The following is a 26,298-nucleotide window of genomic DNA, read 5'->3' as shown; positions in this document are numbered from 1 at the left end:
AGCTCCCAGTTCTCGCCCCGCGCCGCCGCCGCCAACTATCCGCTTCACACACAGAACCGCCAAAATGCCGCCGAAACGTCGTCGCGCCGCCGCGAAGGAAACTCCCCCGCGGAAAGCTACGGCCGGTTCGCCCTCAGCACGCGTCACCCGCAGTCGGAGAAAGGAGACAGCGCCGGAGGTGCCTGAGGTGTTTTTGGAGCTCTTGACGGACAAGGAGGAGAAGACGCGCGCTGGCGAAGAATCGGATGTTTCTGCCACGAAGCGGAGGAAAATGGAGGTGGCGCCGGTAGAGGTTGTGGAAAAGGTGAACGACGCAAAGGTGATGCCGGCGTTGAACGCCGAGGCTGTGCCTGGAGTCACGGTAGCAGATGACGAGCACCCGGACGAAGACGAGGATGACGAGGATAGTGATATTGACTGGGAGGATGTGGGTCTGAGTTCAAAGCGTGTGTTTCTTTTCCGTACCGTGAACGAGTCCTGGATACTGACATGTCGGGAAGCTATCGATCTCCGAGATATTATGAACTCACAGTCGCAGCCGGATCCGGAACCTGTGCCGGAGCCAAAATCCGCGATGTTGGAATTGATTCTCACCGAACCATCATCAAAAAATATTGATACCACGGCTCGCCGAAAGATCACAGCGATGGATAGGAGGATTCGTCTCGAAACGCATAAACTTCACCTGTTATGCCTGCTGTCCCACGTAAATTTGCGGAATCGATGGTGCAATATTGAGGAAGTACAGGAAAATTTACGGCCGCTACTTCCTGACAAAGTGTATGACAAGCTACACCATGATCCAACAGACCAGCAGTTCCGCAGGTCCAAGATGTTTACCGATGGCCTTAAGGAGGCTGTTACTGTATTTCGGAGGAAATTCAAGATCACACGGCGAGGCCTGACGGCTGCACAATGGATGGAATCTGAAGCTCTGGAAAAGGTATCCTGCACGCTGTCTGTTCATGTTGGACCGTTGGCTTATACACTCCGCAGTGGTCGACGCCGCTGGGCACAGAGCTGATATCTAGAGCAGACTTCATACATGCGTCCACAACGCTGTCCGGGTCTCGCGACCTTGGCGCACAACTCTTCTGCGCACTTCTACGCTCAGCAGATATCGAGACACGCCTCGTGTGCTCCCTACAGGTCCTGCCTTTCACCTTCACACAGAAGTCCCCACCGGCACGAATAGCGGCCTCGATAGTCTCCTCTACCACCTCGGAACCAGAAGCTCCCGTTGTCTCCGCCTCCGCTACGGTTCCACCGCGCATCAGCTCTCTCACCGATCCTATTCTCCGCGCCCCTTACGTAGCCCCAACAAAACCCAGCGCCCCGCCGCCCAAACCCGAAGAGCAAAAACTCGTCGAAAGCGATTACCCCGTATTCTGGATAGAAGCTTGGTCGGTCCCGTCGCAACGCTGGATAACCGTGGACCCGCTCGTCACGCAAACCGTGGCCAAACCCGCCCTCCTCGAACCCCCTCTCTCGGATCCCCTAAACACACTCACATATGCTCTCGCCTTCGAAGACACCGGCCACATCATCGACGTAACCCGCCGCTACGCGACCTTCCTCTCCGCACGTACGCGACGCTTCCGCGTTCACTCTACCAAAAGAGGTGACAAATGGTTTCTCCGTCTCCTCCGCCGGAACTTCCATCGCGGCTACAGAGTAGATCGCGATCAGCTCGAGGGTGCGGAGTTTTCCAGGCTGCAATTGGAGGAGCCTATGCCGAAGGCGGTGCAAGACTTTAAGGACCATCCGATTTTTGCGCTGAAGAGACATCTCAAGAGGGGTCAGATTATCAGTCCGGAGAGGAAAGTGGGGACTGTCAATAGCGGCAAAGGAAAGGTCGAGACCGTGTTCCGGCGGCAGGACGTGAAGGAAGTAAAGACCGTAGAGCAGTGGTACAAGCTCGGGCGCGAGGTTCTGAAGAACGAGATTCCGTTAAAATTCACGCCCGCGAGAGCGAGAGCGCGGAAAGGAGAAGGTGGTCGGGAGGAGGAGGGGGAAGACGAAGCTCTACCGCACCAGCCGATGTTCTCGCACGCCCAAACGAGGCTTTACTCCCCGCCCCCAGTCGTAAACGGCATCGTCCCCAAGAATCGCTTCGGAAACCTCGATGTATTCGTTCCCTCGATGGTGCCGGCAGGTGGTGTCCACATCCTCCACACTAATGCCCGCAACGCCGCGCGAATCCTCGGTATCGATTATGTCGACGCCGTCGCGGGCTTTGATTTTAGGAACCGCATGGCTAGTCCGATGGTTAAGGGCGTGGTCGTGGCGAGTGAGTATGGTGCCGCGGTAGAGGCGGTGGTAGAGGGGCTGGAGTGGGAGGCCGAGAGGGAGGTTGAGAGACAAAGGGGACTGGAGGCACTGAGGTTGTGGAGGAGGTGGCTGCTTAGGTTGAGGATCAGGGAGAGACTTGGGATGGGGAACGATGAGGTCCCTGTGGCGAGATTGAGGACCGACGGTGTAGAAAGGAGGGAGAAGCCGGAGAGAAGAAACCAGGCCAAGCGGAGGGTGCAGTCGGACGAAAACGAATATGAAGATGAAGAAGACGAAGATCAGGAGGAGGGTGGCTTTTTGGCAGACACTGATGAGGAAGAGGATATTGCTCAGGAGATTTTCAGAAGGAGGAGCAGAAGGATGAGGCGAGCGGTTGAAGATGAGGAAGGAGAGGGCGGGTTTTTGGCAGATGGCGACGAAACGAATACTGCGCAGGAGACTGCAAGGAAGGGGAGTGAAAAGCTGATGAGGTCAGCGGAAGAGGAGGAGGATGGGTATGGTGGCGGTGGCTTTTTGGCAGACGGTGATGTTGAAGATGGCGGTGGTGGATTTATCCCAGAGGAAGATGGCAGTGGGGGAGGAGGATTCTTACCAGATCAGGGGGCCGGTGGTGAATTTGTTCCAGAGGAAGATGGCAGTGGAGGACGAGGAGGATTCCTACCGAACGATGATTATGGCTGTGGATTCATTCCAGAAGATGCCAGCCACACAGAGCCTGCCAACCCCATACCAACAACCCAGCCAGCTCCCACCGATGCCAGCAACAGCAGTGGATCCATCGCAGGCCTAGACGATGGCGGTGGATTCATTCCAGAAAATGACAGCCCCAGCGAGCCTGCCCACCCCTTGCAAACAACCAAGCCAGCACCCATTAATGGCAGCAGCGGTAGTGGATCCATCGCAGGCCTGGATGATGGCGAGGGCTTTTTGCCAGACGCTGAACGTGCCATACCCGAAGAAGAGAAGGAGGAGGAGGAGGCTGGTGGAGGGTTTCTTCCGGACGTCGAGATGGACGTAGTACCATCACAGGAAGAGGCAGCATCTGAAGAAGAGGATGAGGATGATGAGGATGAAGAGCCGGATTGGGAGCTTTTGGGATTGTAGATGTAGATTATGACTGGGGGCTAGAGATGTGCATATGGTGGCGGATTCCCTGAAGCCAGTAGACAGTGCCTAGTACCGCGTCTGTCCTCGTCTATGCGGTAAATGGAATCTACCATGGTAGGTATGCTACTTTGTATCATTCACAATCATAGTCATAGAATTTCACTCGTCAAACGAGTGATATTTACTGCCTAGTACTCCATGTCTGCCTGCTTCAACAGAACCCAGCCTTCATACCTTCATACCTATCAGAGAAATCAAGCATCTACCCTACATCGGTCCATCTACTCGATGAAACTCTGGCTAGACTGGACAGTGGAGGGTGTGGACCCGGAGTGCTCCCCTACCTACTACCAGTATGTGTGTAGGTCATCGCCATGATCTACTCGTAGAGATCACATGCGATTACTGGGTAAAAAAAAAACAAAGGTATCCCCGACCCCAGCCGTGGTGCTGTGGTGCGGTGCGGTGGTGAGCGTCGCAACTACTTTACCCCGAGCTTGAGCTCTGTCGTCGCCTGCTAGCTACGTACCTACGTCACCGCCCGACCCGCGCATCTTCCGTTTCGTGATAGGCCGTTATTTCACATGTCGTTTCGCGCAATGTGCATCCGCCTACTGCTTCGTCATGTTTTCTTTTTAACCGCGCATCACCCGTTTCAACGGTCAGAATTGTGCCGTAAACGTGTTTCAATGGAACACACGGTAGGTAGCCGTCTCGCCGTCACGACGTTTATCCGCTCCACCCGCCCATCCATAGCACACATCACCCCATGATCGACATGCGGTGCGAGGTACATATTTCGCTCACGCGCCTCCGGCGCTCGGTCAAGAAAGATGGATCGATCGCAAGAAATTACACCCATACATACAAAAGCCAATCCCAGCACCAAGACGATACGCAACCAAGAACGAAAAGAAAGAAGAAAAAAAAGAAAGTCCCCAAAAACTGTCCCAAACAAAATGCTCGTCATATCGCGTCGTAACCATCTCATCCTCCCACCCCCCACTTCCGGCCTCCTATATTTCACAGCCATTACCACCCAGTCTATACTTCTTGTACATACGGTACTTTTACACGCTGCCCGACTTGGTCAATTGCAGGAACCAGTCCGCAAATAGCACCGTCAACATGGCGTGCGGTGCGATACGCACGTAATAGCTGTGTGTCCGTCAGTAATCGGCACGAGGTAATAACAAAACACGAGGGCAACTCACGTTCCGAAGCCCCTGTAGAACCTCAACAGACCCTCCTCCTTTGCAACCTTCATCGCGCAATGCATGGTTCCACGATACGGCAACTTTCCATCCGGTCCCTTGGTCTGTTTCTGCAGCCTGGTCTTGACAAAGTCGAACGGCAGACTGAAGAAGGACGCAAAGAAACCAGCGACGGCACTGGCGCCAAGGTTACGGTATGCCTCCTGTCCACGGTATCCCTCGAACGCGCCGTAAGCCGACAGTTGGGCTTTGGTCTCCGAGTAGAAGGCCAACTGTCCAAAGTTCAGCGCCATAGCGCGGGCGACGGTAGGGATGCAGCCGTTCCAAAGGGCCAAGATGCCCTCGGCCTTTGCGATGCGGGTGAGCGCATTGACAACGGAAGAGTAGTTCTTCCTCTCGGCAGCGGGGCGCATGCCGTCGGATTGCATGCGGATCAGGGCGAGATCGGCGGGATTGCCGAGGATAGCGCCGAGACCGCCAGCGGCGAGCGAGGCGCCCGAGCGCTCCGCGAAAGTTACGGAACGGTTCTCGGCTTTAGCTTTCGTGCCGAATTTCCCCATGAAGGTGCTGAAGAACCCCATGCGAGCTGTGGTGTAGCTATAGTAGACGCTAGTGTTAGCGTACCGTATGCAAGGCGTGCGAGTGATGTGCGTGATGAGCGCGATGTGGGTGGGAGTGGTTACACAGCTTGTCGCAGGAGACCCGCGGATAGACCGGAGTAGAGATCGAGGAAGCGGCCTTGCGCGATGATATCACGGGTGATTGTGAAGGGCGAGGGGCGGGCGGCGGCGGATAGACCTTCACCGGCCAGTTGCAGACGGACCTGAAGTGACGGGCATGTCAGCGGTGGTTCGTGCAACACACACCGCACACGCAGCAGAGCTGGATTGGGCAATGATCGTTCGCGCATGTGGGACCAGTGCGGAAACGCCAACCCCGTAATCCGAGTGCAGCTGCCCCGCACCGTCCGACCGTGGTCCCGTCCCAACTAACGAACGAACGGGAAAGAAGGCCACAAACCTTGACCATGTCCACCGGCTGGATGATGGAAGTCGCAATCATACCGGCAGCACCGCCGTTGACGAAGGGAAGCGCCGCCGCCACTAGAGGGCTCCTCATGAAGTCGCCGCGCCGCGCGGAACGGGAAGGAGCTGCTGCTGACATGGCTGGAAGCTTTATAGATGTAAGGACGAGTGGGAGATCTGGAGGAGAGAATGGCAAAACAACGATTCGCAGACGAGACGAGAGCAGTAGATATATAAGTAAGAGGAGGAGGCGAGGGACGAAGGGAGGAGGGAGAGGAGGAAGTAAATAGGTGAATGACTGAGAGCAGGTGAGGGGCTATATATGCAGCAGGGGATGGACTCTGATACTAGGACCGTACGGACGGGGGGAGGGGGGGGGGGGGGTAGAGTAGGCACTGGGTAGGTAGGTGGAGTAGTGTGTAGTAGGTGGAGTAATGGGTAGGCGGATTAGTGGGCAGGTAGACGGTTGTTGCACGTATGGGGTGCCATAACTATCCCGGGCAGGTAGACAATTGCACGTAGGTATGGGTGCCATATCCCCGACAGGTGTGGCGCAAGCTGGAAGCGTTCCCGAGATGTCCAGCCGCCGTCCACGCCCGATGGATGCCGGGTTAAGTTGGATCGACGGATCCACGCCGTGGGGGGAGGTAAGTGAGTAGGTGTGAGTAGGTATACCGTGACTGGACTTTTGGACTTAATCACTCACTGCACGCACGCGAGCAGTTAGTTTCTGCGGGCAGTTATGGGGGTTGGAGGGGGGCTGTGGAGGACTTGCTGCCAGGTGCGGGGATTGCGGCAACGCCAGTTATTTCCGGAGAGGAGGGGGGGGAATCGAAATGCCTCTGTGTTGTGGATTGATTGAGCGGGATTCGTTGGAGATTATGGGATGCGGGAAGGGTGAAGGATTCCTGTTTGGGATGCTTCCCTGCGTGGGATGGAGGGGTGGATGGTGCTGTAGGTGCTGACAGCCATCTACCGTATCTATCTGTCTGGTTGCCTTGCTTGCCTGCCAACTTTCAAGTGCTTGCGTACTGAGACCTGTTGTCCGGTCAAGTTACACCGTCGAGAGCGATGCGACGAGGTTTCTGCCGTGGCACATCTCTTTCTCCCACACACGGCGGATATGCGCAAGACGGGACCGGCATCATTACAGACTGCGAGCAAGCAAGCAAACGAAACATCCGCGGAATCAAGACCAACAGTTGGATCGAAACCGAAATTGAAATAAAGAAAACAATCGAGCGCGTTGTCACATCCTCGGCAGAGAGAGATGGGTGCCCAGAGTGGATAGTTAGTTCGCAGCGTCGACGACGCAGAGTTGTTGCCGGCCGTCGCCATTCCGCGTGTTGGTGTATGTGGGCACCGTGGCTGGTGGTGGGTATTGGGGGTGCGATGACGGTCGGTCCTTGGATTCCGCGGCCCCGCGCTCGCTCTCCGTTTCCCGTCGTGCAGTGGACTGAGACGCTCTCGGCGACGGACGATTACTTTGCTCGCTCGCTCGGGAAAGCGCGGTGGCTGCCTTCGGGCGCGACTGGCCGGACGGTCTGTGGAACGAGAATGGGTCGGGTTGGGGTGGGTTGTCGCTCGGCTATCGATTACCGTGCACGCCTCCTTGTTTTCCCTTGTCCCTTGTCCCATCTCCCATCTCCCTTCTCTGCTTACTCGAGCTGGTGCCGCTTCTACTCGTAGTCCCATCCCCTCCTAGGCCCATCCACTCGGCTTGGGGCGGTAGTGCACTGCTTGCTTGCTGGCTGGCTGACCGACTGACCGACTGGTGGAGAAGCACCGACGGCGACACCCATGAGCTTCGGAACTCGTCGCGTTGCGCATGCATGACGTCCAAGTGGGCTGGCTGGCGGGCTAGGCTGCATCCAGCTAGATTCGCCGCGGCATCTCGCTTCGCTTCAGAACCGCAATTCTCAAGCGGGAAACTTGAGAGAGAAGAGAAGGCGAAGAAGAACGGACGAAAAACCGCGTGCTGATCGAGTGTGGATTCGAAGCTGCCTTTATGTTCCGCTGTGTGGCCTGCCTACCTACCCACTTGGTTACTGGTCAGTCGAGTCAGTGCCTTGCCGATGGGTTCATGGCTTGCTTCGCGATCCACACCTCCACACCTCCACCACACCACCACACCACCATCACCACCACCACAGCATCAGCACACACACCTACATACCCAGACCGGCTGGCACACGCACCTCGCACCGCGATAGTGACGACGCTGTATCCATAGTACTGGTAGATAGGTGGTTAGCGGACGATGCGCAAGTTCGTCGCTGCAACGGTCCCACAGCTCCCCTCGGCCGCCGTCCGCAGTAGTAAGGTTGCGGGGTAATAGAGTTGACAGGGGTTGTGCCATCGTCGCGATCGACTTGTATGTAAGCCGTGTCCTGCACCAGACTCCGAGTCCGTCGCCTCGCAGAGGAAAGCCAAGCAGCAATTCGAACGCCGGTCGAGTTGTCCCCCCACCCATCCATCGCCGCCACTCAACATCTCTCACTCGGCCAGTGACAGTGAAAACCACTGAACCATCGTCAAGTTTCAACCGTCTCGCCGCTTTAACTAGTGAGTACTAGGTACCTAATGGACTAGTCAACCTCTACCCAGAAGCAGTGGATGGATGGTAGCGACTCGCTTAGTTGGCTAGAGGCTGGAGCCGCGCTCGCAGAAACCAAACTCCGCCAATAGCATCGGTGCACCCAGGTGTAGCTGGGGCTGCACGGCCCAAGCCTCAGCCATCGGGTTCCGCAGGATCACTATTGCCGAACTGGACCGAGGAACTGCCCTACCTCGTGCCCCCCCTGTGCACACTGCGGTCCCTGCCTCCGAGTTTCGGAGCGTCCCGACTTTTGACCACCCCGGTCTGGAAATTGCGGTTTGGCTCAGCCCCACCAGTCGGACCCGTCCGTTCGTTCGAGATGTTCGAGATGTTGTCCCAACCCCCCTCCCCGGTATAAAGGGTAGCTTCTTCGGTGAGCGTTCGACACCCACACTTGCCCCGTGCTGGGTTAGCCGGCCGCGCGAATTGTATGAACGGTGGAGTACGGTAGAGTACATACCCGTAGGAACTCTCCGATCCGATTGAGATCCCCGGCCGGGGGTACGGGATACGGGAATTCCATGGCCACCTACTAGTAGGTATAGTGGTTCTTAGATGGATTCCCGGCGGCGGTTGGTGGGGGGAGAGCACCGGCGAGTGCGTATGTAGAGTACGCCAACGTGCTCGGACGGGGAGGTGCTCGGGCGGAGTCGTGAAGAGTGATCGCGGTCGGTGGAAGGTATAGTTCCTGGAGTAGTACTGAGAGACTCAAAAACGTGATGAGACAAAAACGTGATCAATTGAAAGGTGAGGTCTACCGTCTATGATGATAATGGATCGAATGACTCGATCTCACCGGCGTCCTCTATGGCGCAATGTTGGTCTGATGATGATGATGAGAAGAAAGAAAGACGGAGCCCGGACAGGCAGAACAGAAACAGTGACAACAGAAACAATTCAACGTTTGCCGTCCGCATCGGGTCTGCTCTACATAACACATAGGTCCCACCAGGTCCCAGCAAGGTCTCTCTCCCCAAGTACAAGGTCCCAGCAAGGTCTCAACAAGGTCTCCTCTCTCCGGGGCTCACTGATAACGCCAAGCTGCCTCTTCCTTCACGCCCCTTAGTACTTGAGGTCGTGCGGGCCGGTAAATGTTTGCCAAGCGGTGAGCTCTACGTCGGTTTGGCTGCCGAACTGTGCTCTTGAGTCCTTCTTCACGCTGGGGTCGTCCAATACCGTAGGCACGGCACCATCTGGAGTCAGCTATGGCTCTCGTAATCCAAACCTATTACTGGATAATATATCGAGTAGTAGTACAGCCTGGAATCGGTACGGATGTGTCCTGCGAGCCCCCATCGCAGTACAGTTCCCGTCCACGGTACCGGTAGGTTCATAATCTGTGACTGGCGCAATCACCACGCACCGTAGTGATCGATCGACCGACCGGCCATGCCAGCTGCATAGACGCAGCCACAGACATGGACCCGGACACGGCTATTAAACCCTTGACCACACCCACCACCCACCACCTACCACGATACACACATTCACACGCCATCACTCGGCGCATGTACGCGATTACATGGCGGACCTGACTGAAACGATGGATCCATGCGCTATGTAATATGTATTCCACGTGATTCTGTCCTGCGCGTGTATGTACTTGAGAAGATTTCACGTCTCACACTTTCCACTAAACCTCTGTTGACCTCCGTCACTGCGACACTGCCGCACTGCCGCACTCCACCGTGAGCGGTTCCCCCAATACATACCCACCAACCCACGTCCTCTTGCGGCCTCCACACGCTCCCCCGTATGCTCGCGGATACCTACGAGGAACCATTCTCTACTTCACCCCCCTCTATGGGGCGCCAAGGGGTGGAGATCGATCGCAGCCTCCTCTGGCGAGTCCGTTCGTATTCCTTCCATGTATGTAACATACCATAATACTCGCGTTACGGGCGGTGCCATCAGCGAAGGAAATCTTCCGTTCCAGACTGTTGGGTTTGGACGGGCGTGGCGGTATTGGCTGGTTGGCTGGTTGGCTGGTTGGTAGGTCGAGTGAGAAGACAGATTCAGCGTCATCGAAGCATAGCTCGCTGCTCAACCGAATCAATGATGAGGCAGAGTTTGCATTGTATGTAGTGCCCAGGTAGATAAGCTGGTGATGGCATTCACGGCACACGCATCACTCGTAGACGATGTTCTTCCGGTATCGTTGATTGCGATTGCATTCTCCCCATCTGTCTGCCTCTTATCGAGCATGATGTACCTATTAGGTATATTGGTGCTAGTATCTCACCACAATTGCCTCGACGGTCCCAGTCCTAGCCTCCGGACGCACTGCGTGCTGCAATCCAGTCCCGTCCGTACTCCCCAGGCGTAATGACCCAAGGGCTACAATAAGTACACGTGCAACGAATACGGTAGCATGGGATAGCGGAGTAACGTAGGGTCGGAGTCTATGATGTCTTGTTGCGCCAATTGTTCATCCCCAACTCCCGGGTGCAAAAGCTCCTGTAGAGCCGGAGGTTCTCACGCCGGCTACACCCCGGAGAAGCAAGTGGCCACCGCTTGCTCACAAACGTCTGTTTCTACGGGCGTCTGGGGTTCCAGTGTGGGAATTGGCGGCAGTGGATGAGGCGGGTGAAAGCCGAAGGGAGTCCATACCAGCCGCACCACTTCACTGGCACGCGTCTCAGTGAGTTCGTTCCGTCCAGTTCACTCGGCGGAGTCAATCCTCAGCCCGAGTCGCCAACCCCCGCCATCACGTTGAATCCGGCTACCCGTGTCCGCAACCACCCGGCCGCCCGCGCCGCCGCCGCCCGACCGTCGGTGAGAAAGGAAAGACCCGTTCTATCGCTACAGTACACGACCGTCACCGTCCGCAGCCCAATCCCGCACCCCGTAGCCTCCCTCGCCGATCGTGCGACTCCCCCCACACCGACGTTTATTTCCCTCCCTTCCGCTTCTGCTCGAGGAAGAGCACGCTGCGCTTCACTGCCGGCACCGGGTCAGCGGCCATCCGCAATCCTTGACCCCGCCGGACCTCCCGCGGACCTCCGCGGACGAAAGAAAACATACCGACGGGATCGTATTTGATCATGCTGAGCGGGCGGTGGGTGCGCGGCCGCACGAAAGTCTTGTAGTACCCCGTCATCGCCATCGAGATCAGACGCACGGCAACCGTTCGAGATTTCGCTGCGATGCGTGTTAGCCAGGTAGCTGGTTGAGGCAGGGGAAGGCGCGAAGGGTGTGTGCGCGCGTGCCTTTCTTGGCCATGGCGGATTTGACGGTGGTGCTGGTGGAATCGGTGCGAAGCGCGTTTGGTGGAGGTGGGACGTTGGAGAATTTACAAGGGTGCTTTGGGTGGTGGGGGAGCCACGTTTGGAGCCGCTTCAAACTAACGATAGAGAGGTGAAGTGCTAGCGAAGGTTACCCGCTGCTGCGGACCACACCTGATAATCTACCGTCACGCCTCAGACTTTACGTATGGTATCCCTAACATGTATAGTCGAATGAGTGACCAGGAACCGGCCGTACTGTCGTCGAAATGCCTGTGTTCTGCCACGCAATACCCCTCCGCATCCAACCATCCGCACCGTTCATCGCTCATCAGGGTGTCAACACTTCACAGCTCTCTCTCTCTCTGTCTTCCGTTCCGTGAGAAAAGGTAAGCGAAATGAAGGTCTGGGGAACGGGTGCGAATTGACTCGGGTGCTAAGGATTAGTTGGATACTTGTAGCTGCTTAGTCAGATTTAGATGCATCCTTAGACGTTCGCTTAGGTAGTAGGTATCAAGTGCGCACTCAGCGGCCCGCCAGCCCCACGCTAATCTTCATCGTCACCATCCTACTCCCTGCCCCCTGACCCCGCACTGTTTACGCAGCCCACGAACATCATGTCCTCCGACCCGCCATCCAAGAACATCATGCCCTCCGGCCCGCCATCCAAGACAATTGTGCCTGTTGCCGACGTCGGTCCGGATGTGAACAGCTATTATTATACCAATGGCCCCATCCTCTCGACCGTGAGGAGCGAGTTCATCAAACTCTGCAAAAACGCTTCGTTATTTTCCGGCGATCATTATTCAGCGTGGGTCTGCCTCACCGAGGGTCAGTCTCCCTGAGAACAAGATACCACTTTGCACTCGTTGCATTCACTAACCACGGGCTCTGGTATGTACAGATCTAGATGACTTGGGCCGTCGTCAGAGATTGATGCTCGAGCGTCGTTTATCGTGTCAGTCTCCCCTAGAACAAGGGACCACTTTGAACTCGTTGCGTTCACTAGCCACGGGCTCTGGTATGTACAGCTCCACAACATGAGAAGCACCTTGTTACGGACGTGCGCATCGAGCTTCAGTCTCCCCGAGAACAAGATATCACTTTGCACTCGTTGCATTCACTAACCACGGGCTCTGGTATGTACAGTACTGCGTAAACAGAACCTTATTAAACACATGTGCACCTTCAATCATTCAGAACAACCATACATACGATTAGATCGGGTACCACAGGTAGTTGAGGAGAAGTTCCAAACGACGGTTCCGATGCCACCACCCAGCCTGGAGGAATTGATCGCCATGTCGACGGAGGAGGCAATGGCATTGGCTGGAAAGAGGAAGAGGGTACCATTCACCTTTCTTCTGACGTCGGTTTCTGGTAATTAATCCCATTACTTCGTTGGAAACAACTAGTGTCTAACACCACGTAGTAATCCCTAAACCTCATCCATCCACCCTCTCTTCGGAAAATAGGGGGTAATACCGAAGTTTGTTCACTGTCTAGCCATCTTAAAATTGACATCGCATCGTATGATTCCGATCTCGTCTCCTAATCGCCGTGCATTCTCCATAATAATCAGTGTAAGGCTCACGCAGAGCTGAGTCCTATCCATCGCACATAGGTAGTAGCACCATTTCCACACCCAGCCACTACTTATCAGCAATGCCTCTGCACTCCACTCTCACCTCCGCCGCGCGAGGGTGCAGTACAGGAGCTGTGGAGTTCACGGCTGTGAGCGGAAAAGAACTACAGCCGAACGTCGAGAGAGAGCAGTGGGTGAATGATAAACTCCGGGTCGTGCTCTGGTGATGGCTGTCTGTATGTAGTTACGCTGTGCTCTGCGGTCAGGCGAAACTTCGGAAGGATATCGGTTGAAAGTATGATAGAGGATGTCGTTGACCTTGGTTGTGGCACCGGTGGCCAGCTTCCTTCGAGATCATCACCGCTCCCCATCGGAACTGAGCTCCCGGCGGTCAATGAGAGCAGAGGTCTGGACTATTTGCACGACGTACAGGTAATGTTGTACGCCATGAGGGGATAGCGAACCCATGAAGGATAGTTGGCATGTGGCGGACATGATGGGCACAGGAGGAGAATATGCGGAGCATTTGAGAAACACGAGAGACGCTGAAGAAGCATGAGAGACGTTTGTTTTAGGATTGGGTGGCCAAGGCCAACTAATCTGTTTCGGACAGTGAATTTACATAGTTAAGGGCCTTTCCGACTGCCAGTTACATAGAAGGATAACCTTTTCACATTACATTTTCTTTTGAGTTCGGCCGTGCCGTACATCACAAAGTGTAACTTCTAGAGTACCATGCGGGGAGTGGTTGGATTCTTCCTGCGCCCCCGCTGATTAGTCAGCTCCGAATGCATCCTGAGACCTTCGCCTATCCAGTGCGCACTCAGGGCTTATGTGGGGTACTCCTCCCAGACACGATTGCCAACACCTGCCCCCTCTCCATCGATCAACGCCCGGGCCCTTCCCATCCCCCCACAATGACTACGCCGCCCACGAACAACACGCCTGACGGTCTGCCCTCTAATAATATTGTGCCTGCCGCAATAATATTGTGCCTGCCGCCGACTTGGGGCCCGATGTCAACAGGTACTATTATGAGGTCGACAGCAAACGTGTTTACGTCGGGAGGGATGTGTTCGTCAAGATCTGCGATAACGCTTCGGTATTCCCCGGAGCTGAGAACACATATAGTGCGTGGGTTATCAACGGCTACTATCTCAATCTGAGCGGTCAGTGTGCCCCAGCGGAACATAACACTCTCCAGCCCGCCCAGCCCAACTAATAGCCCGGGCTGGGCTGCCAGCCCATCGGCGCCAGCTCGGGCTATCAGATCAGCCCACCAGCCCCAGCCCAGCCCATGGGCTTTTCGGGCTGTTGCGTGCACTGGTCGAGGGTGCCAGATTGGCCATGAACTGGCTGGTGTCAGCGTCGTGGCCACCACTCCCGTGCCATTTCCCGCTTTCTGGTTGGAGGGCTTGAGGCGCAATAACGTCCCCGGGGAGTGGCAAGTGCGAAGCTCTCATAAACTCTTTTACCGACAGAATTTTGTGCTGCTGATCTTACCTACCCGAAACACAATCACATGATCGAGACCAGTGAGACCTGTGAGACCTCCACAACCCCCCCCCCCCCCCCCCCCCCCCCTCCCCCCCTCCCCCCCACCCACATCCCTTCCGGCGGCGGCAAGAACTACACCCCGGCTACCCCAGTACCCTACCACTATTCACGCCATCCCACCCCGTCGGCGAATACTGGGTACTCTTATTTCAGCAGCGTAACTTCGCGGGCGATTGCAGAAGGGTGTGCTCGCGGGATGAACGAATGTTTGGCAACTTGCATGAGGCTTGTAAGTCGTGTAAGAATATTTACGTACGTACGATGCTCGAGTATCCCGACTCCTAGAACGAGATGAGCATTCCCCAGATGAGTGATGAGTCGATCGGTCCATAAATAGTCACCATATCGAGGGTTGGCGGGCTGTTATGGCATCACTCTTCCCCAACAGCCATCTCCCGTATCAGTTGAATAGAAAATGGTTCTTTTGGCTAGCCCAATACCTATACTTGTTATTCGCTTTCCATGCTCGCTCCCAAACTTAGCGATTGCGAGACTATCCAACAAAACTAACTGAACCGTTATTTGGAAATTTCACCAATGATAGCCAATCATGAATCATCACACAAAACTAGTAAAATGTACAAAAGAAATCACATTTTTATTCAATTCTCCATAGATTCAATGTAAGCACTATGGAGAGGGAACGAGGAGAAAAACAATTCAAATCAGCACAGAAGGAAAGTGCATAGAAATAAACACAAAAGAACATTACACGCCAGATCTGACCTCCACAACTTTATGAAATAAGCAGTCAGTCAATCCTTTCTTCACCAACCGTCAACAACCATAGAACGAAATCAAGTCAAGTAAATCACAGAAAAGCGACAATCAAAGACACGCTAAAGACGATGTCCTCCCATCCATCAGAAGCGCGGCCGTAGCAAAGCGTAAAATCAAGTTGCAAAGAGCAAAAATAAAAACGTAACAAATGTAAACAGCAACTCTCTACCACCTCTTTTTCATCCTCTCTTCATGCGAGATCACTGTAAGCCTGTCGCTTCTTAACAAAAGACCTCTTGCGAATACCGGGAACCTTGGCAGGAACTTTGGCAGAGGCCTTCTTAGAACCTTGGACCGGTGTCTTGGGAGGAGAAGTAAAAACGGGAACAGGAGGAGCAGCCGGATCAGCAAAAGCCTGAACTCCAGCGTGGATAGCATCTTCCAGCTGGTGTTGAACTTGGTGCGGTTGAGCCTCGGAGGACGGCTCAATAGGAGCCTTAGCATTTGCGGGAGTGCTGGGGGAGCTCAATAGGGTTCGCGGAGCATTAATTCGAGGGTGCTGTTTCGCCGTGGACATGGACGCCTGAGCCGGCTGAGGCGCGGGTTGCCGGGTCGTCCGCTTGGCTGGACGCTTGGGCGCTGGCAGCGGGCTCTGGATAGCTGTCTCTTTTCTCCTCCGCTTCTTACTACCGGCTTCATGGGTGTTTGTAGTGGTGATTGGCTTCCCTGGCGTTAACAGCACTTCGACTTGCTGGCGTGGAATGCCCGGTTCCATCTCGTCATTCGGGTTTGAGGCTTCTTTAGCAATATGGACCCCAACGGAAATTCCCTGGAGTCCAGGCCGAGGAACCTGACCAGCAGAGCTACCACCTGACACTGAATCACCTCTACTCGGCTGAGAAAAGGTACGCATTACGGCTCTATGGCCTGCTATCGGAGGGCTACTGGGGAGCGTTTCGTCAGAAGGGCCTTCAAGGATAGCAACGTTCTGATATGATTCCATGTTAGTTTACTTTATCCCCAATTGATTGTACAGGGAGACCTACGTCCGCAATAGGATGATCTTCGTTTGCAGCAAGAAGATCCATGTGTGCAGGCAGCAAATTCATGTCAGTCATTGCATTGGCCACAAATTGATGGTTAGCGTTGAGGAAATCAATGTGCGCCGCTTCCTCGTTCGGTTCCACAGCCCTATCGAGATTCACCTGGAGCTTCTCGGGGTGATGATCGGTCACGGTTAGTTTTTCCTCCGGGTTCTGCATCTTTCCCTTGCTCTCTTGAATAATCACCTCCAGCTGTCCTTTGTCGCCCTCCAGTGTGGAAATACGTTGCAGAAACTCTTTCTTTTCCTTTTCAAGCGATTCGATCCGAGCTTCGATCGCTTCTTTCTCTTGAAGGGTCTTCTTACGATCGCGGTCGATGGACCGGATCGTTTCGAGATGGGACGAGATCTTCCTTGACTGTTCCACGATTTGCTGCTCGAGTAGTGTGACGACCTGAGCCTCCTCCTCCAGCCTGGAGATAAACTCGTCCTTCTCAATGACGACTTTCTCCTTTTCCTCTAGCATAACAGACAAACGTTGAAACTCCGCATTGAAAAGGTCAAGCTTGGTGTGCAAATCGGAGTTCTCCGACTTCAGACTCACAACTTCCGCCTGCTTAGAATTGTCCGAGTTCAACTGCATCTCCCTCAGCTGCCTGCATAGGTTCGCGTTTTGCATCTCCAGTCCATCAATCCTAGACTGCAACTTCCTCATTAGCATCACACGGTGGGCGTGGCCTTTTTCTTCGACCTCCTTTCTCTCGGTAATGATCTGATCAATCTTTTGCTCGAGCAGTTCTTTCTCCGTCTTGAGTGTTTCGAGCTGGGCTCCTTTCTGCCAAACCTCTTGCTTCAAATCGTCAATCGTCACTCGGATTGTTGACTCTGCTGGCGATTCGCGCTGGCCTTCTCCATAATCAGATTCCCTAACAAGTTTGATTAGCTCATCGTTCTAGCCCAAAATAGACCCATTTATTACCTTTTCTGGGACTCCTGCTTCTGCTGCGACTCAAGGTTTTGACGAGCTATCTGCTCAAGAAGCTTGCTGTTTTGCTCCTCACTCGCGAGACGCCGCTGCTCGGTTTCTTGATAACGGACCTCATTCTCCTGAAGTCTAACCTCGTACATGGCCTTCAGATCATTGCTCCATTGTGTCCAGCTCTCTCTGACGGTATTCGTCAGAGAGTCGATGGTCTTCTGGAGACCAACGATAATCTCTTGCATTTGCATTACTCTGCACGGAAGTCAACTCCTATCACGTTTCATTGTAGACCACCATTTGCGCTTACCTCTCGTCCCCCACAGCCTCATCCTTGGTCTCCTGGTTGAATTTCAACGACGCAACGGTAATACTAAGCGGCATATCAGTAAGGCTCGCGCATCGGTAATGAGTGAATTCGCCTACAGTTTGGCGACAGTATCAAAATCCTTCAACGTAAGTTCCATCTTGTCCTTGATGGTTTTGCAGACCTCATCTGACAGTTGGGCTGTAGATGAGATCACCGCTGACTCAAGCTCTCTGGATAGATTGTGCCTAATTGACACAGTGAGCTCTTTTGAGGATACCCCGAGCTTCTGGAAGATAACGCCCGCTGTCGCGTTCATCTTGCTCTGAATTGTTTCAGTCAGGACAACCGCTGTCGACTGCACTTTCTCAGCTATGTCGGCGTGAAAAGACTGAGTTTTTTTGTCCATTTCTGCCAGAGCGACCTCAGCCTTCCCCTCGAAGACGACCAAGCTCTTATCGGCGTTCGTTTGCAGTAAACTGGAAATTGCATTTAGGGATTCCGTCGCTGAATGCGTGTAGTCCTTTAGAGATACCGAAACACGATCTGGGACTGCCTCCAGTACGTGAGAAATCTTGTCCAAGTCTTGTAATGCCGAATCAAATCTGGTCTTCAGCTCCCTCGAAAGTATGTGGGTGATATCCTGTGCGGCGTCTGCCATGCTCGTTTGGACGGACTCGGCAAGATCATCAGTTGCTTTCGCCATATGGGCCCAGATCCTGTCAGATATGTCTATAGCGTGGTTTTTCTGACCCTCCTGTATCTCGGAGGCAATTCTGCATCAGGGTATTAGCAGACTACCGTGGAAACTAGAATCGGAATACCTACTGCTGATATGCATTCTTCAGGAGACTTTTCGTCGCGAAGAGGTGGGCATTTATTTGACCACCTACCGACTGCAAATTGACTATGCCTTCAAAGCACTTATTCAACCTGCACCCGTCAGAAAATATACGATAATTGGAGAGTTAACTCACTTCTCAGCATTGATGTTATCACTTTCCACAATCTTACTCATCAGAGAGGTGTTCAATTCTGCCAACAAAGACTTCATCTCTTCAAACTTCTCCGCGTCACATAGCCGAGCCTTCTGTATTTCACTGATCTGCATCTCCAGGGCCTGTGAACGGTCTCGTTCCTCCGCAAGGAGACTGGCTTTTTCGTTGAGCTCTGCTTCCCTGAATTTCTGCAAATCGCGCATTCCATTGATTTGGCTATGGATCACTGCTGCCCGCTCACGGAAGTTGACACGCTCACGCTCAAGTTCCTCAAGCGCCCGTAGAAAAGTAGTTCGAGTACTCTCCATTTCATCCCGGATATTATCCTTTTCAGTGAGGGCCTCCTTCAGTCTGTTGTTTAGGTCGAGGTTGCGGGTGTTGAGTGTATTGTAATCCTCCCCGATCGCACGCAAAAACTTCTCCAGCCTGCTCTGCTTGCTGAGAATCTCGGTCTTGCAATCTGTTTGAGCTTTAAGGCTGGCAGAGAGCGACTCAACTCTAGTTTCCGCCGCTTCGATGATCTTCTTCTGACTTTGGATGGCGTGGCTGAGGCTATCGACATCTCCCTCAAGCGTAGTATTCCGGGACATAAGGTCATTAATAGTCCGGTTGAGGATATGGACAGTGCTCCCTTGCGAGCCGCCTCCTGCATTTTGCAGACGTGGAGTTTCTGGACGTCTCCGTGATGAAGTTTGACCGGGATGAGCTATGACGCCCGGAGTGTCCATTGAACGAGTCCGTGATTTCATCTGGGAAGGTCGCGTTGGACGCCCTGTGCCGCTCTCGACTAGTCGCTTGTCGATATCTTGTATTGCCTCGTCATCTTCCAACACAATCACCAAATCCTCCGGTCCAGGTGGAGGACCTCCGGGGTCTCGTTTATTACTCGAAGGGTAGTTGGTTGCGATTGGTTGTGATACTGCAATGGACTTCCTCTTCTTTACTGGAGCTTTGTTGCCGCCGCTTGGTCCGAATTCGCCGGCCTGTTGTGATGTCAAAGGGCCTCCTGAAGGTTGTTGTTGCTGCTGCCGTGGGTACTCCGAAGAACGCTCAGCATCACAACGACTCTGGGGCCTCGGAGCCTGACCACGACCGGGCGGAGGTCTAAACGACGAATTGTGCTGTTTGGAACTATCCGAAGGCCCCGTTCCACCAATTCTTCTCATGCCGGCTGCAGAAGAAGCAGCGGTCCTCGAAGTACTGGCACCAATATTCGGTACCGGTAGTCTCATATCTTACAGTATAACCGTTAGTAATCCATAGACCTATGTAACATCACGGCGGCAAGACATGAAATCCTTACCATTTCCCATGAAGCGTACTGGAGTCCGCTGCTGCTCGGCCGTACCGGAGTTCTGCTGCTGCTCGGCCGGAGCACTAGAGTTCTTATGCTGCTGATGCTGCTGCTGGTGGTGAACAGAAGACGAAGATGGCATCGAGGGATGAGACATCAACGACTTGGTCATCTTGGGAGCGGCCGTGAAGCTGAAATTCGCATTGGATTCATCGGGAGTGAACGGTTGCAAGTATAGATCTTCGTCTCCTTCGTCTCGATCTGTGCCGACGCCGGCGTGTTGTCTTGACTGGGAAGGGTGTGAATCCATTCTGTATTCTATTTTGCACGAAAGGAGAGCACGAGGGAAATGAGGGTGTGAGAGAATTTCGGCAATGCGTGGATAAAGAGCTCGTGGAGAGTTGTAGAAGGATGTATATATCACAGAATGTATGTATTGCAGAAGTGAAGGAGTGAAGGAGTGAATGAGTGAAGCGGGGGAGGAAGGCTGACAAGCAAGACAAGGCTACGTCACCTGGCTGGATCGAGGTAGAAACCAAATTTGGCCGTCTTAACGTCCGAGGACGCCCAATTCGACAATTAGTGCATGGTCGAGTCTCGGTCTCGGTCTGTTTTTATCGGTCATCGTTGCTGTGCTATGGAACTACTCTATAGTATTAAGGGACTTGGTGCTTAAAACATACGAGCCATAACAATAGCACTCTAGAGTACTCTACATAGGACCAACATTCTCGATTGTCCGGGTAGATCAGTGTTTGTACGGACTTCACCTTTGTGGGGCGCTCAGCAGCACCCAAATGGCCGCATCGAAGAGTCCCCACTGAACCTCTATGTCCAAACGCAAAGACATGGAGACATAAGTATATGAATAGAGGACTATCTACAAGACAAGCCCGAGACTGGAAAACAGAATGAAGTGAAGCGCCGTAGCACTTCAATGAGACCCTAAGAATTAGTAAATCCAACAAGACCAGCACAAACAAAGGAAATCCACCTAGCGAGAGGAAATGTGAAAAAGAAAAAAGAAAAAGAAACCCGATAGACAACGCCATACCCTACACAAACCTGTGTTCCTCCCTGTCCTTCACGCCCTTCCATCCATGCCCACCCCTATTCCCAAAATGCAGAAACTCAAGACCAATTACGTCCATATCCCCCGCTATCCCACTATTACCATATCCCTCAGAAACCGGACTGTAGCATCACAAGTCTTTCCCCGACGGGATTCTCAGGCGGAAATTACGAGCGCCGGCCACTGTCATCGCGCGGCCATCACCGCTCGTACTTCCGCGTCAGCCTCACATGTCCATATCCAGACCGACGACCAACGCGCCGACCTCCCTAACCCTGGCCAGCTCTCTAACCGCATCCTCGCCCCTTTCCAGCAGGCCCCTCAACCACACCCTCTCATCGGCATCGACCTCCTTCGCCTCGCCCAGCACCAGCACCTCAACCGCGGGCGCGGGAGGACTAGTGCGCTCCAGCAGGTTACGATACCACTCGCCGCGGCTGCTGGGCGTAATACTCATTGAACTCGGGGCGCCAGCGAGCATCGGGGGCGCAAAGATGTCGATTAAGTTTTCGGACGTCTGGACGACGAGACGGTCGAGGTATTCGCGCTCGTGGAGGAGCTGCTGCGGGTCCTGTACGGCGACGGCGGTGGGCGACGGCGGATAGCCCGAATTGTACCCGTAGTTCACTGCGGCGGTGGGGTCGTTGAGCAGCGCGGCGCGCGACGGCTGCATTCGCCTGCGTCAGCGAGGGAGATAGGGGAGGAGTAGGAGTGGTTTACGTCGTCTTTTTGACGGGTGCCAAGGCACGATTCGAAGCAGCTTGCGCAGGCGCCCATGCTCGCGATGTTTAGTTTTGTTGGTTTGGACTGAAAGGTGGAAGAATTAAGGAAACGGGAGAGAGCGTGGTGTTGTGGTGTTGTGTGATGGGTGGAGGTTGAGCAATGACGGGAACGACGGGGGGCGATAGGTAGATGGAACCCCGGACGGCTTTCTCCGAGATATAGAATTCCCGCCAAAACAACTCCTCGCGGTGTGTCGGTAGAATCGAGCCCACTCTGGAAGATTGCATAGCAACGAATACCGGCATTTTGTCTCATTTGCCGAGACTTTATGGCTGCGCAGTATCTTTATTTATGTGAACCGCTGTCCAGATGTTGGAACAGAATGTCTGAATTCCAGGGGCTCCAGCAGTAGAATACCGGTACTCGGTACTCGGTACGGTACTCTATGTGTCTAGCGAATACATGGAAAACTTCGATTGATGGTAGCCATCGCGTCTTTTGGACGCAGAAGCCAGCAGGAGGTGAGCGAAAGCCGTTTACGATCGATATCTCGCGTATCGAACGTCGAGCCTTCGACAGGTGAAGGAAGAATAGGTAGGCCAGCAGATGCGCGCATTGCGAGATATGATAAGATGTTCAAGATCACATGCTGCTCTGACGGCCTACAAGTCCTCGAGAGCACGACTTTCTGCATACAATGTGAACGCATCCAAAAGCACCAGTGCCTCACTACCTCAGCTAGAATGGGTTCCTGTAAGTACTCTACCTTCGTAATTATCGTGAGGATGATGTGATGTGGTGGGGCTTCGGATTTCGCGATGAGATGGAGTTTCGGCGCCGGCAGATCCCGCGAATCACCGCTTGTCCGCATGCAGACCGACAGTGATAGCAATCTCCATTGATTCTCCAACTGCTATTCATGTGGTTGGCAAGTACCATCAAGAACCATTCTCCCTCTCTTAAACATCAATAGGAAGTAGTTCCAAGAGCAACACGTACCTAGGTCCAGGAATCACTAGCTCAGCAGAAGCGACCGCCTCATCCCCATCCCCTCCCCCACGGGGCCCACACCACCGCTCCCTCGGCCGCCGCCGCCACCAATAACCACTGTATGTACCTAGTCACGAGATATGAATGGCCGTTTGCAGCAGCACTGAGCAACCACGACCGAAACCAGAACGGAAACGAGAAGTCACGAGAGCACCCAAAACGAACCTCTCGTTTATATAGTATGAAGAGGAAAACATCCTCGCCTGAGTCGCCTGAATCGCCTCCCCTCAGGCTTCCCTTGCATCCTACATAAGATGTACCGTATCCTGCTTGCCAAATGCATGCATGCATCAACCTGCAGGTCGAATTTCTGCAAGCTAGTCTCCACCCGAAAGAAGAAGAAGAAAAAACAAGAGAGAGAGAGATTAGGATATTGTCGATCTTGTGTGGTGGTTTTTTCACACGGTGAAAAATCTGCAAAACTTAGGGAGCAAAATTTCATATGCTAGGAAGTCTTTTGTTGACTTTGAGCGAGGGTGCTGCTGGATTCATCGAGCGGATACATCACGTGAGTAGCAATAATCACACGATCTCACTCGTGTAGTGGCACTATTACCTATTGGGCACAAGCTTTTTATGTCTATATCAATGGCGAAGTAGAAAATGGCTCTTGATATCATACAACCGAAGCATGCTCCAAACCACCCTCACTCTGTACATAATAGGCAACTCATTATCTAAGTAAAGACCCGTCCGCCGAGCCGCCAACCCCGAAAAACACTGAAGAAATTGCAAACGCCCGTCCCAATACAATAAAAAAACTGTATATATAAACCAAAACTTTTGCTGCTTCATTTCCTGATTCCCGCGGCTCTGAACGCATTTCCGCTTGCGCTTCTGCGGTCCTTCCACTTCCGTCCACGATCGCCCATATCCTTCTTCTCCTCCTGGGCCTCGCCACGTTGCGGCTTCTCCCTGCGCCGGGGGACAAACGTGATCTCCCTGTCGCCCATAGCCGTGGCCCCCCTGGGTTCGTTGCTCCTCTCGGTAGTCTGCACGCCCGCGACGCGCGCACCAAAGGACTTCTCGCGCTTCTTCTGGTTCTGGGAGACGGTGGGGAAGCCTCTGGTGTCGTGGCCGGACTTGCGGTAGGATGAGGAGGAGATGCGCATTTGCGGTTCCTTCTTGGGCTGGGGCGCGCGCGTGCTCTCGGCTTCGTCCTCGCTGCTGCCGCTGTCCGACTCGCTGCCGCTGCCGGCGTTGGAATCGGATTCCTCTTCTTCTTCGGCAGCGGTTTTGCCGCGTTTCCGCTCGACGGGCGCGCCGTCCGCGCCGATGGTCGGGCGTGTCGAGGGATTGATAAGTTGAAACTCGCGGCTGGTCTCGTCGACGAGGAACTCGGGCTTGTCGAACAGACCCTTGAAACGGGGGTCTTGGAGAACGTTGGTCTTGTCCTCATCCGCCGCCTTTTTATTGAGTTTGCCTTCGAGACTCTCAAGACGTTCCGCGAGACGCTTGTTGATCTTGACTTTTGCGTTCTTGTCCTTGGCGGAAGTGCGGATTCTCGATTCTCTCTCCTTATCGATCTTCTCTTTGACAAGCTTCTGCTTCTGGCGCTCCCATTCGAACGGATCGGCGATGAGTCTTGCCTCCTCGTACAGGCGTTGGTCCACGAAGTAACCGTGCATGTAGGGCCGTACAACACCCGCCCCTTTGCCAGATGCGAGCAAGTGGTCAAGGTTGAGTTGTCGCATCTCCGGTTTGGTAAGGAACTTGTAGTTGTCATAGGTTGCCGCTTCTACTGCAGCAGAAGAGTAGGCGTCGGGATCGTTGATACTGCGGTCTGCGAGCTGCTCGATCTGGGTGTCCAGGTGCGAACACCACCATGGCGACGGTCCAAGTGCGGGGATGAGGAAAGAGTGCATCTGTTGACCCTCGTTGGCGGTGAAGATCATACCACTGTCGGGAATGTAGCAGACGTGGTTGATGTCGACTGAAGGCTCCACTGACGTCCACGGCTTTCCGTCGGCTGCGTCCCAGAGCTTGATAATCCTCTTGTCCGCCGACAGCACCTTTTGTTCCGACGTCGCTTGCGTATGCAGGAACGACAATGTCTGGATCGGGAACCCGTAGCCTTGGTCCTTTGTAAGCATTGGTGTGGGCGAACGGAGATCGTATAGCGTAACAATGCCCGACTCGTTTCCGGTCGCGAATGTAAGGCCATTGCGATTGAACTGTGCGGCGGTAATAGACGGCGTCTGTGCGTCTCCCAGGGTGTCAAAGACGGTCCCACCATTCACAGGCGGCGCCAATACTCCGACTCTGTTCCTCGACCGTGAATCCCAGAATTCGGTGGTACCGGCACTGGTACCGAACGCCAGCAGGCCATGAGAACCGTCTGCCACTGCGACACATTCCGCCGACTTGACATCGCCACCGCGTCCCTCGAATCCCCCCAATTCAAACGGCTTCAGGAAGCGACCGGCCTCGAGATCCAACCGGAACACTTCGTTCCCTTCAGCTGGGATGATGGCATGCGCCTGCGGTTTGAGATACGCCAGTGCGCGGCCATAGCGGGGGATACGGGTGGCGTAGTGGCATCCCATCGGCGTGTGGAACTCCAGTGACCGATCGGTCTGCAGATGCAACGATTTGGAGTAGTCGGTCGAAAGCAGGAGGAACGTGAGATTCAGCGTCGAGGTATGGCGTGCATATTTGAGCGACGACGACGGCAAATGGTAGATGTGCATCTGAGGCTTGTATGTACCTGGACAGCATTTTCACGGTGGTCAGCTCCAGTGTTCTTTCCGCAGCGAGGACAGACATGATGCCAAACGTACCAGTCGCCATTGCGTATTCGCCATCCTCCGACACTTGTATGCATTGCGACGCCTCCTCAAACTCGAAATCTTGGATCAGCTCGACACGGTTCTGGTATGCTTCGTCGTTCTTGAGCGAGCGCTTCCGTTTGCGAGCGAGCCAGTCTGGGAGGGCGCGCGAGGTATTGCTGCCCGAGATGGTGTACACCGAGACGCCATTCTGCAGGGTGACTCTGAGAGACATTGTGGGTCAGAGGTCTGCTGGTGGAGTCGGCGGGCGAAGTTGAGATCGATGATGTCGCGAGTTCGAGCAAGCACTCAAGTTCTTTTTAGAGAACGAAAGTTTGAAAAGTGAAAATTACAGCACTAACTTGATCCGGATAGGGGCTGGTAACATTAGTGATGATCGATGAGTGACAATAACTCTCCCTGCATCCCACCTTCCGACATGGAGAGCTCATGGTAAGACAAAGCACCACTCGCCAGCATAATAGACATGTACCGAACCACGAACAAAAAGATGTCTTCGAACGATGCGTCTTATCCATTCCCATTAGATTTCGGCTTACTGATTAGTTACACGTCATGATCAGCAGTTTCTTGGGAAGGGTTTTGCGTCGCTTCGGGTGCGACGTGGGTCAACCTTTCAACCCTTTCGATGATAGGTTCAAAGCAGGGGAGACGGTCCGATATAAGGCCTTTGGCGACAGCTTATATCGGCACGTTTGCGACAAGGAGGCCTCAGGAGTGA

The 26,298-nt window shown here is 54.0% G+C and overlaps 6 protein-coding genes across 6 annotated transcripts; 1 reads left to right on the top strand and 5 right to left on the bottom strand.

The window, feature by feature from the left end:
* Positions 1 to 8: 8 nt before the first annotated feature.
* Positions 9 to 3,599, top strand: BZA05DRAFT_474874 (uncharacterized protein). Its single transcript, XM_051488155.1, has 3 exons — positions 9 to 446; positions 501 to 943; positions 997 to 3,599. The coding sequence occupies exons 1-3, from the start codon at positions 65 to 67 to the stop codon at positions 3,394 to 3,396; spliced, it is 3,225 nt and encodes a 1,074-aa protein (XP_051338523.1). The 5' UTR covers positions 9 to 64; the 3' UTR covers positions 3,397 to 3,599.
* Positions 3,600 to 4,071: 472 nt separating this feature from the next.
* On the bottom strand, positions 4,072 to 6,022 carry BZA05DRAFT_401816 (mitochondrial carrier domain-containing protein). Its single transcript, XM_051484030.1, has 4 exons — positions 5,634 to 6,022; positions 5,297 to 5,436; positions 4,614 to 5,210; positions 4,072 to 4,557 (listed from the first exon to the last, which is right to left on the bottom strand). The coding sequence occupies exons 1-4, from the start codon at positions 5,775 to 5,777 to the stop codon at positions 4,470 to 4,472; spliced, it is 969 nt and encodes a 322-aa protein (XP_051338522.1). The 5' UTR covers positions 5,778 to 6,022; the 3' UTR covers positions 4,072 to 4,469.
* A 386-nt stretch (positions 6,023 to 6,408) lies between these two features.
* Positions 6,409 to 7,563, bottom strand: BZA05DRAFT_79139 (uncharacterized protein). The gene has a single exon (XM_051488640.1). It carries the CDS (start codon positions 7,331 to 7,333, stop codon positions 6,620 to 6,622), a length of 714 nt encoding a protein of 237 aa, XP_051338521.1. The 5' UTR covers positions 7,334 to 7,563; the 3' UTR covers positions 6,409 to 6,619.
* Positions 7,564 to 15,364: 7,801 nt separating this feature from the next.
* BZA05DRAFT_474870 (uncharacterized protein) lies at positions 15,365 to 20,253 on the bottom strand (the record flags this gene model as incomplete). The annotated part of the gene is made up of 8 exons (XM_051488154.1): positions 15,365 to 16,311; positions 16,370 to 17,291; positions 17,345 to 17,599; positions 17,655 to 17,717; positions 17,771 to 18,427; positions 18,480 to 18,584; positions 18,629 to 19,883; positions 19,953 to 20,253. 8 exons carry the CDS (start codon positions 20,251 to 20,253, stop codon positions 15,574 to 15,576), a joined length of 4,296 nt encoding a protein of 1,431 aa, XP_051338520.1. The 3' UTR covers positions 15,365 to 15,573.
* Positions 20,254 to 20,758: 505 nt separating this feature from the next.
* On the bottom strand, positions 20,759 to 21,965 carry BZA05DRAFT_401790 (uncharacterized protein). The gene is made up of 2 exons (XM_051484029.1): positions 21,736 to 21,965; positions 20,759 to 21,682 (listed from the first exon to the last, which is right to left on the bottom strand). Exons 1-2 carry the CDS (start codon positions 21,790 to 21,792, stop codon positions 21,242 to 21,244), a joined length of 498 nt encoding a protein of 165 aa, XP_051338519.1. The 5' UTR covers positions 21,793 to 21,965; the 3' UTR covers positions 20,759 to 21,241.
* Positions 21,966 to 23,378: 1,413 nt separating this feature from the next.
* Positions 23,379 to 25,877, bottom strand: BZA05DRAFT_474868 (WD40-repeat-containing domain protein). The gene is made up of 2 exons (XM_051488153.1): positions 25,569 to 25,877; positions 23,379 to 25,495 (listed from the first exon to the last, which is right to left on the bottom strand). The coding sequence occupies exons 1-2, from the start codon at positions 25,789 to 25,791 to the stop codon at positions 23,580 to 23,582; spliced, it is 2,139 nt and encodes a 712-aa protein (XP_051338518.1). The 5' UTR covers positions 25,792 to 25,877; the 3' UTR covers positions 23,379 to 23,579.
* Between the last annotated feature and the right edge of the window lie 421 nt (positions 25,878 to 26,298).

This window comes from Tricharina praecox, assembly GCF_024521635.1.
Source record: "Tricharina praecox strain CBS 144465 chromosome Unknown BZA05scaffold_16, whole genome shotgun sequence".
NCBI lineage: Eukaryota > Fungi > Ascomycota > Pezizomycetes > Pezizales > Pyronemataceae > Tricharina > Tricharina praecox.
This window is presented reverse-complemented; position numbering and strand designations above follow the sequence as displayed.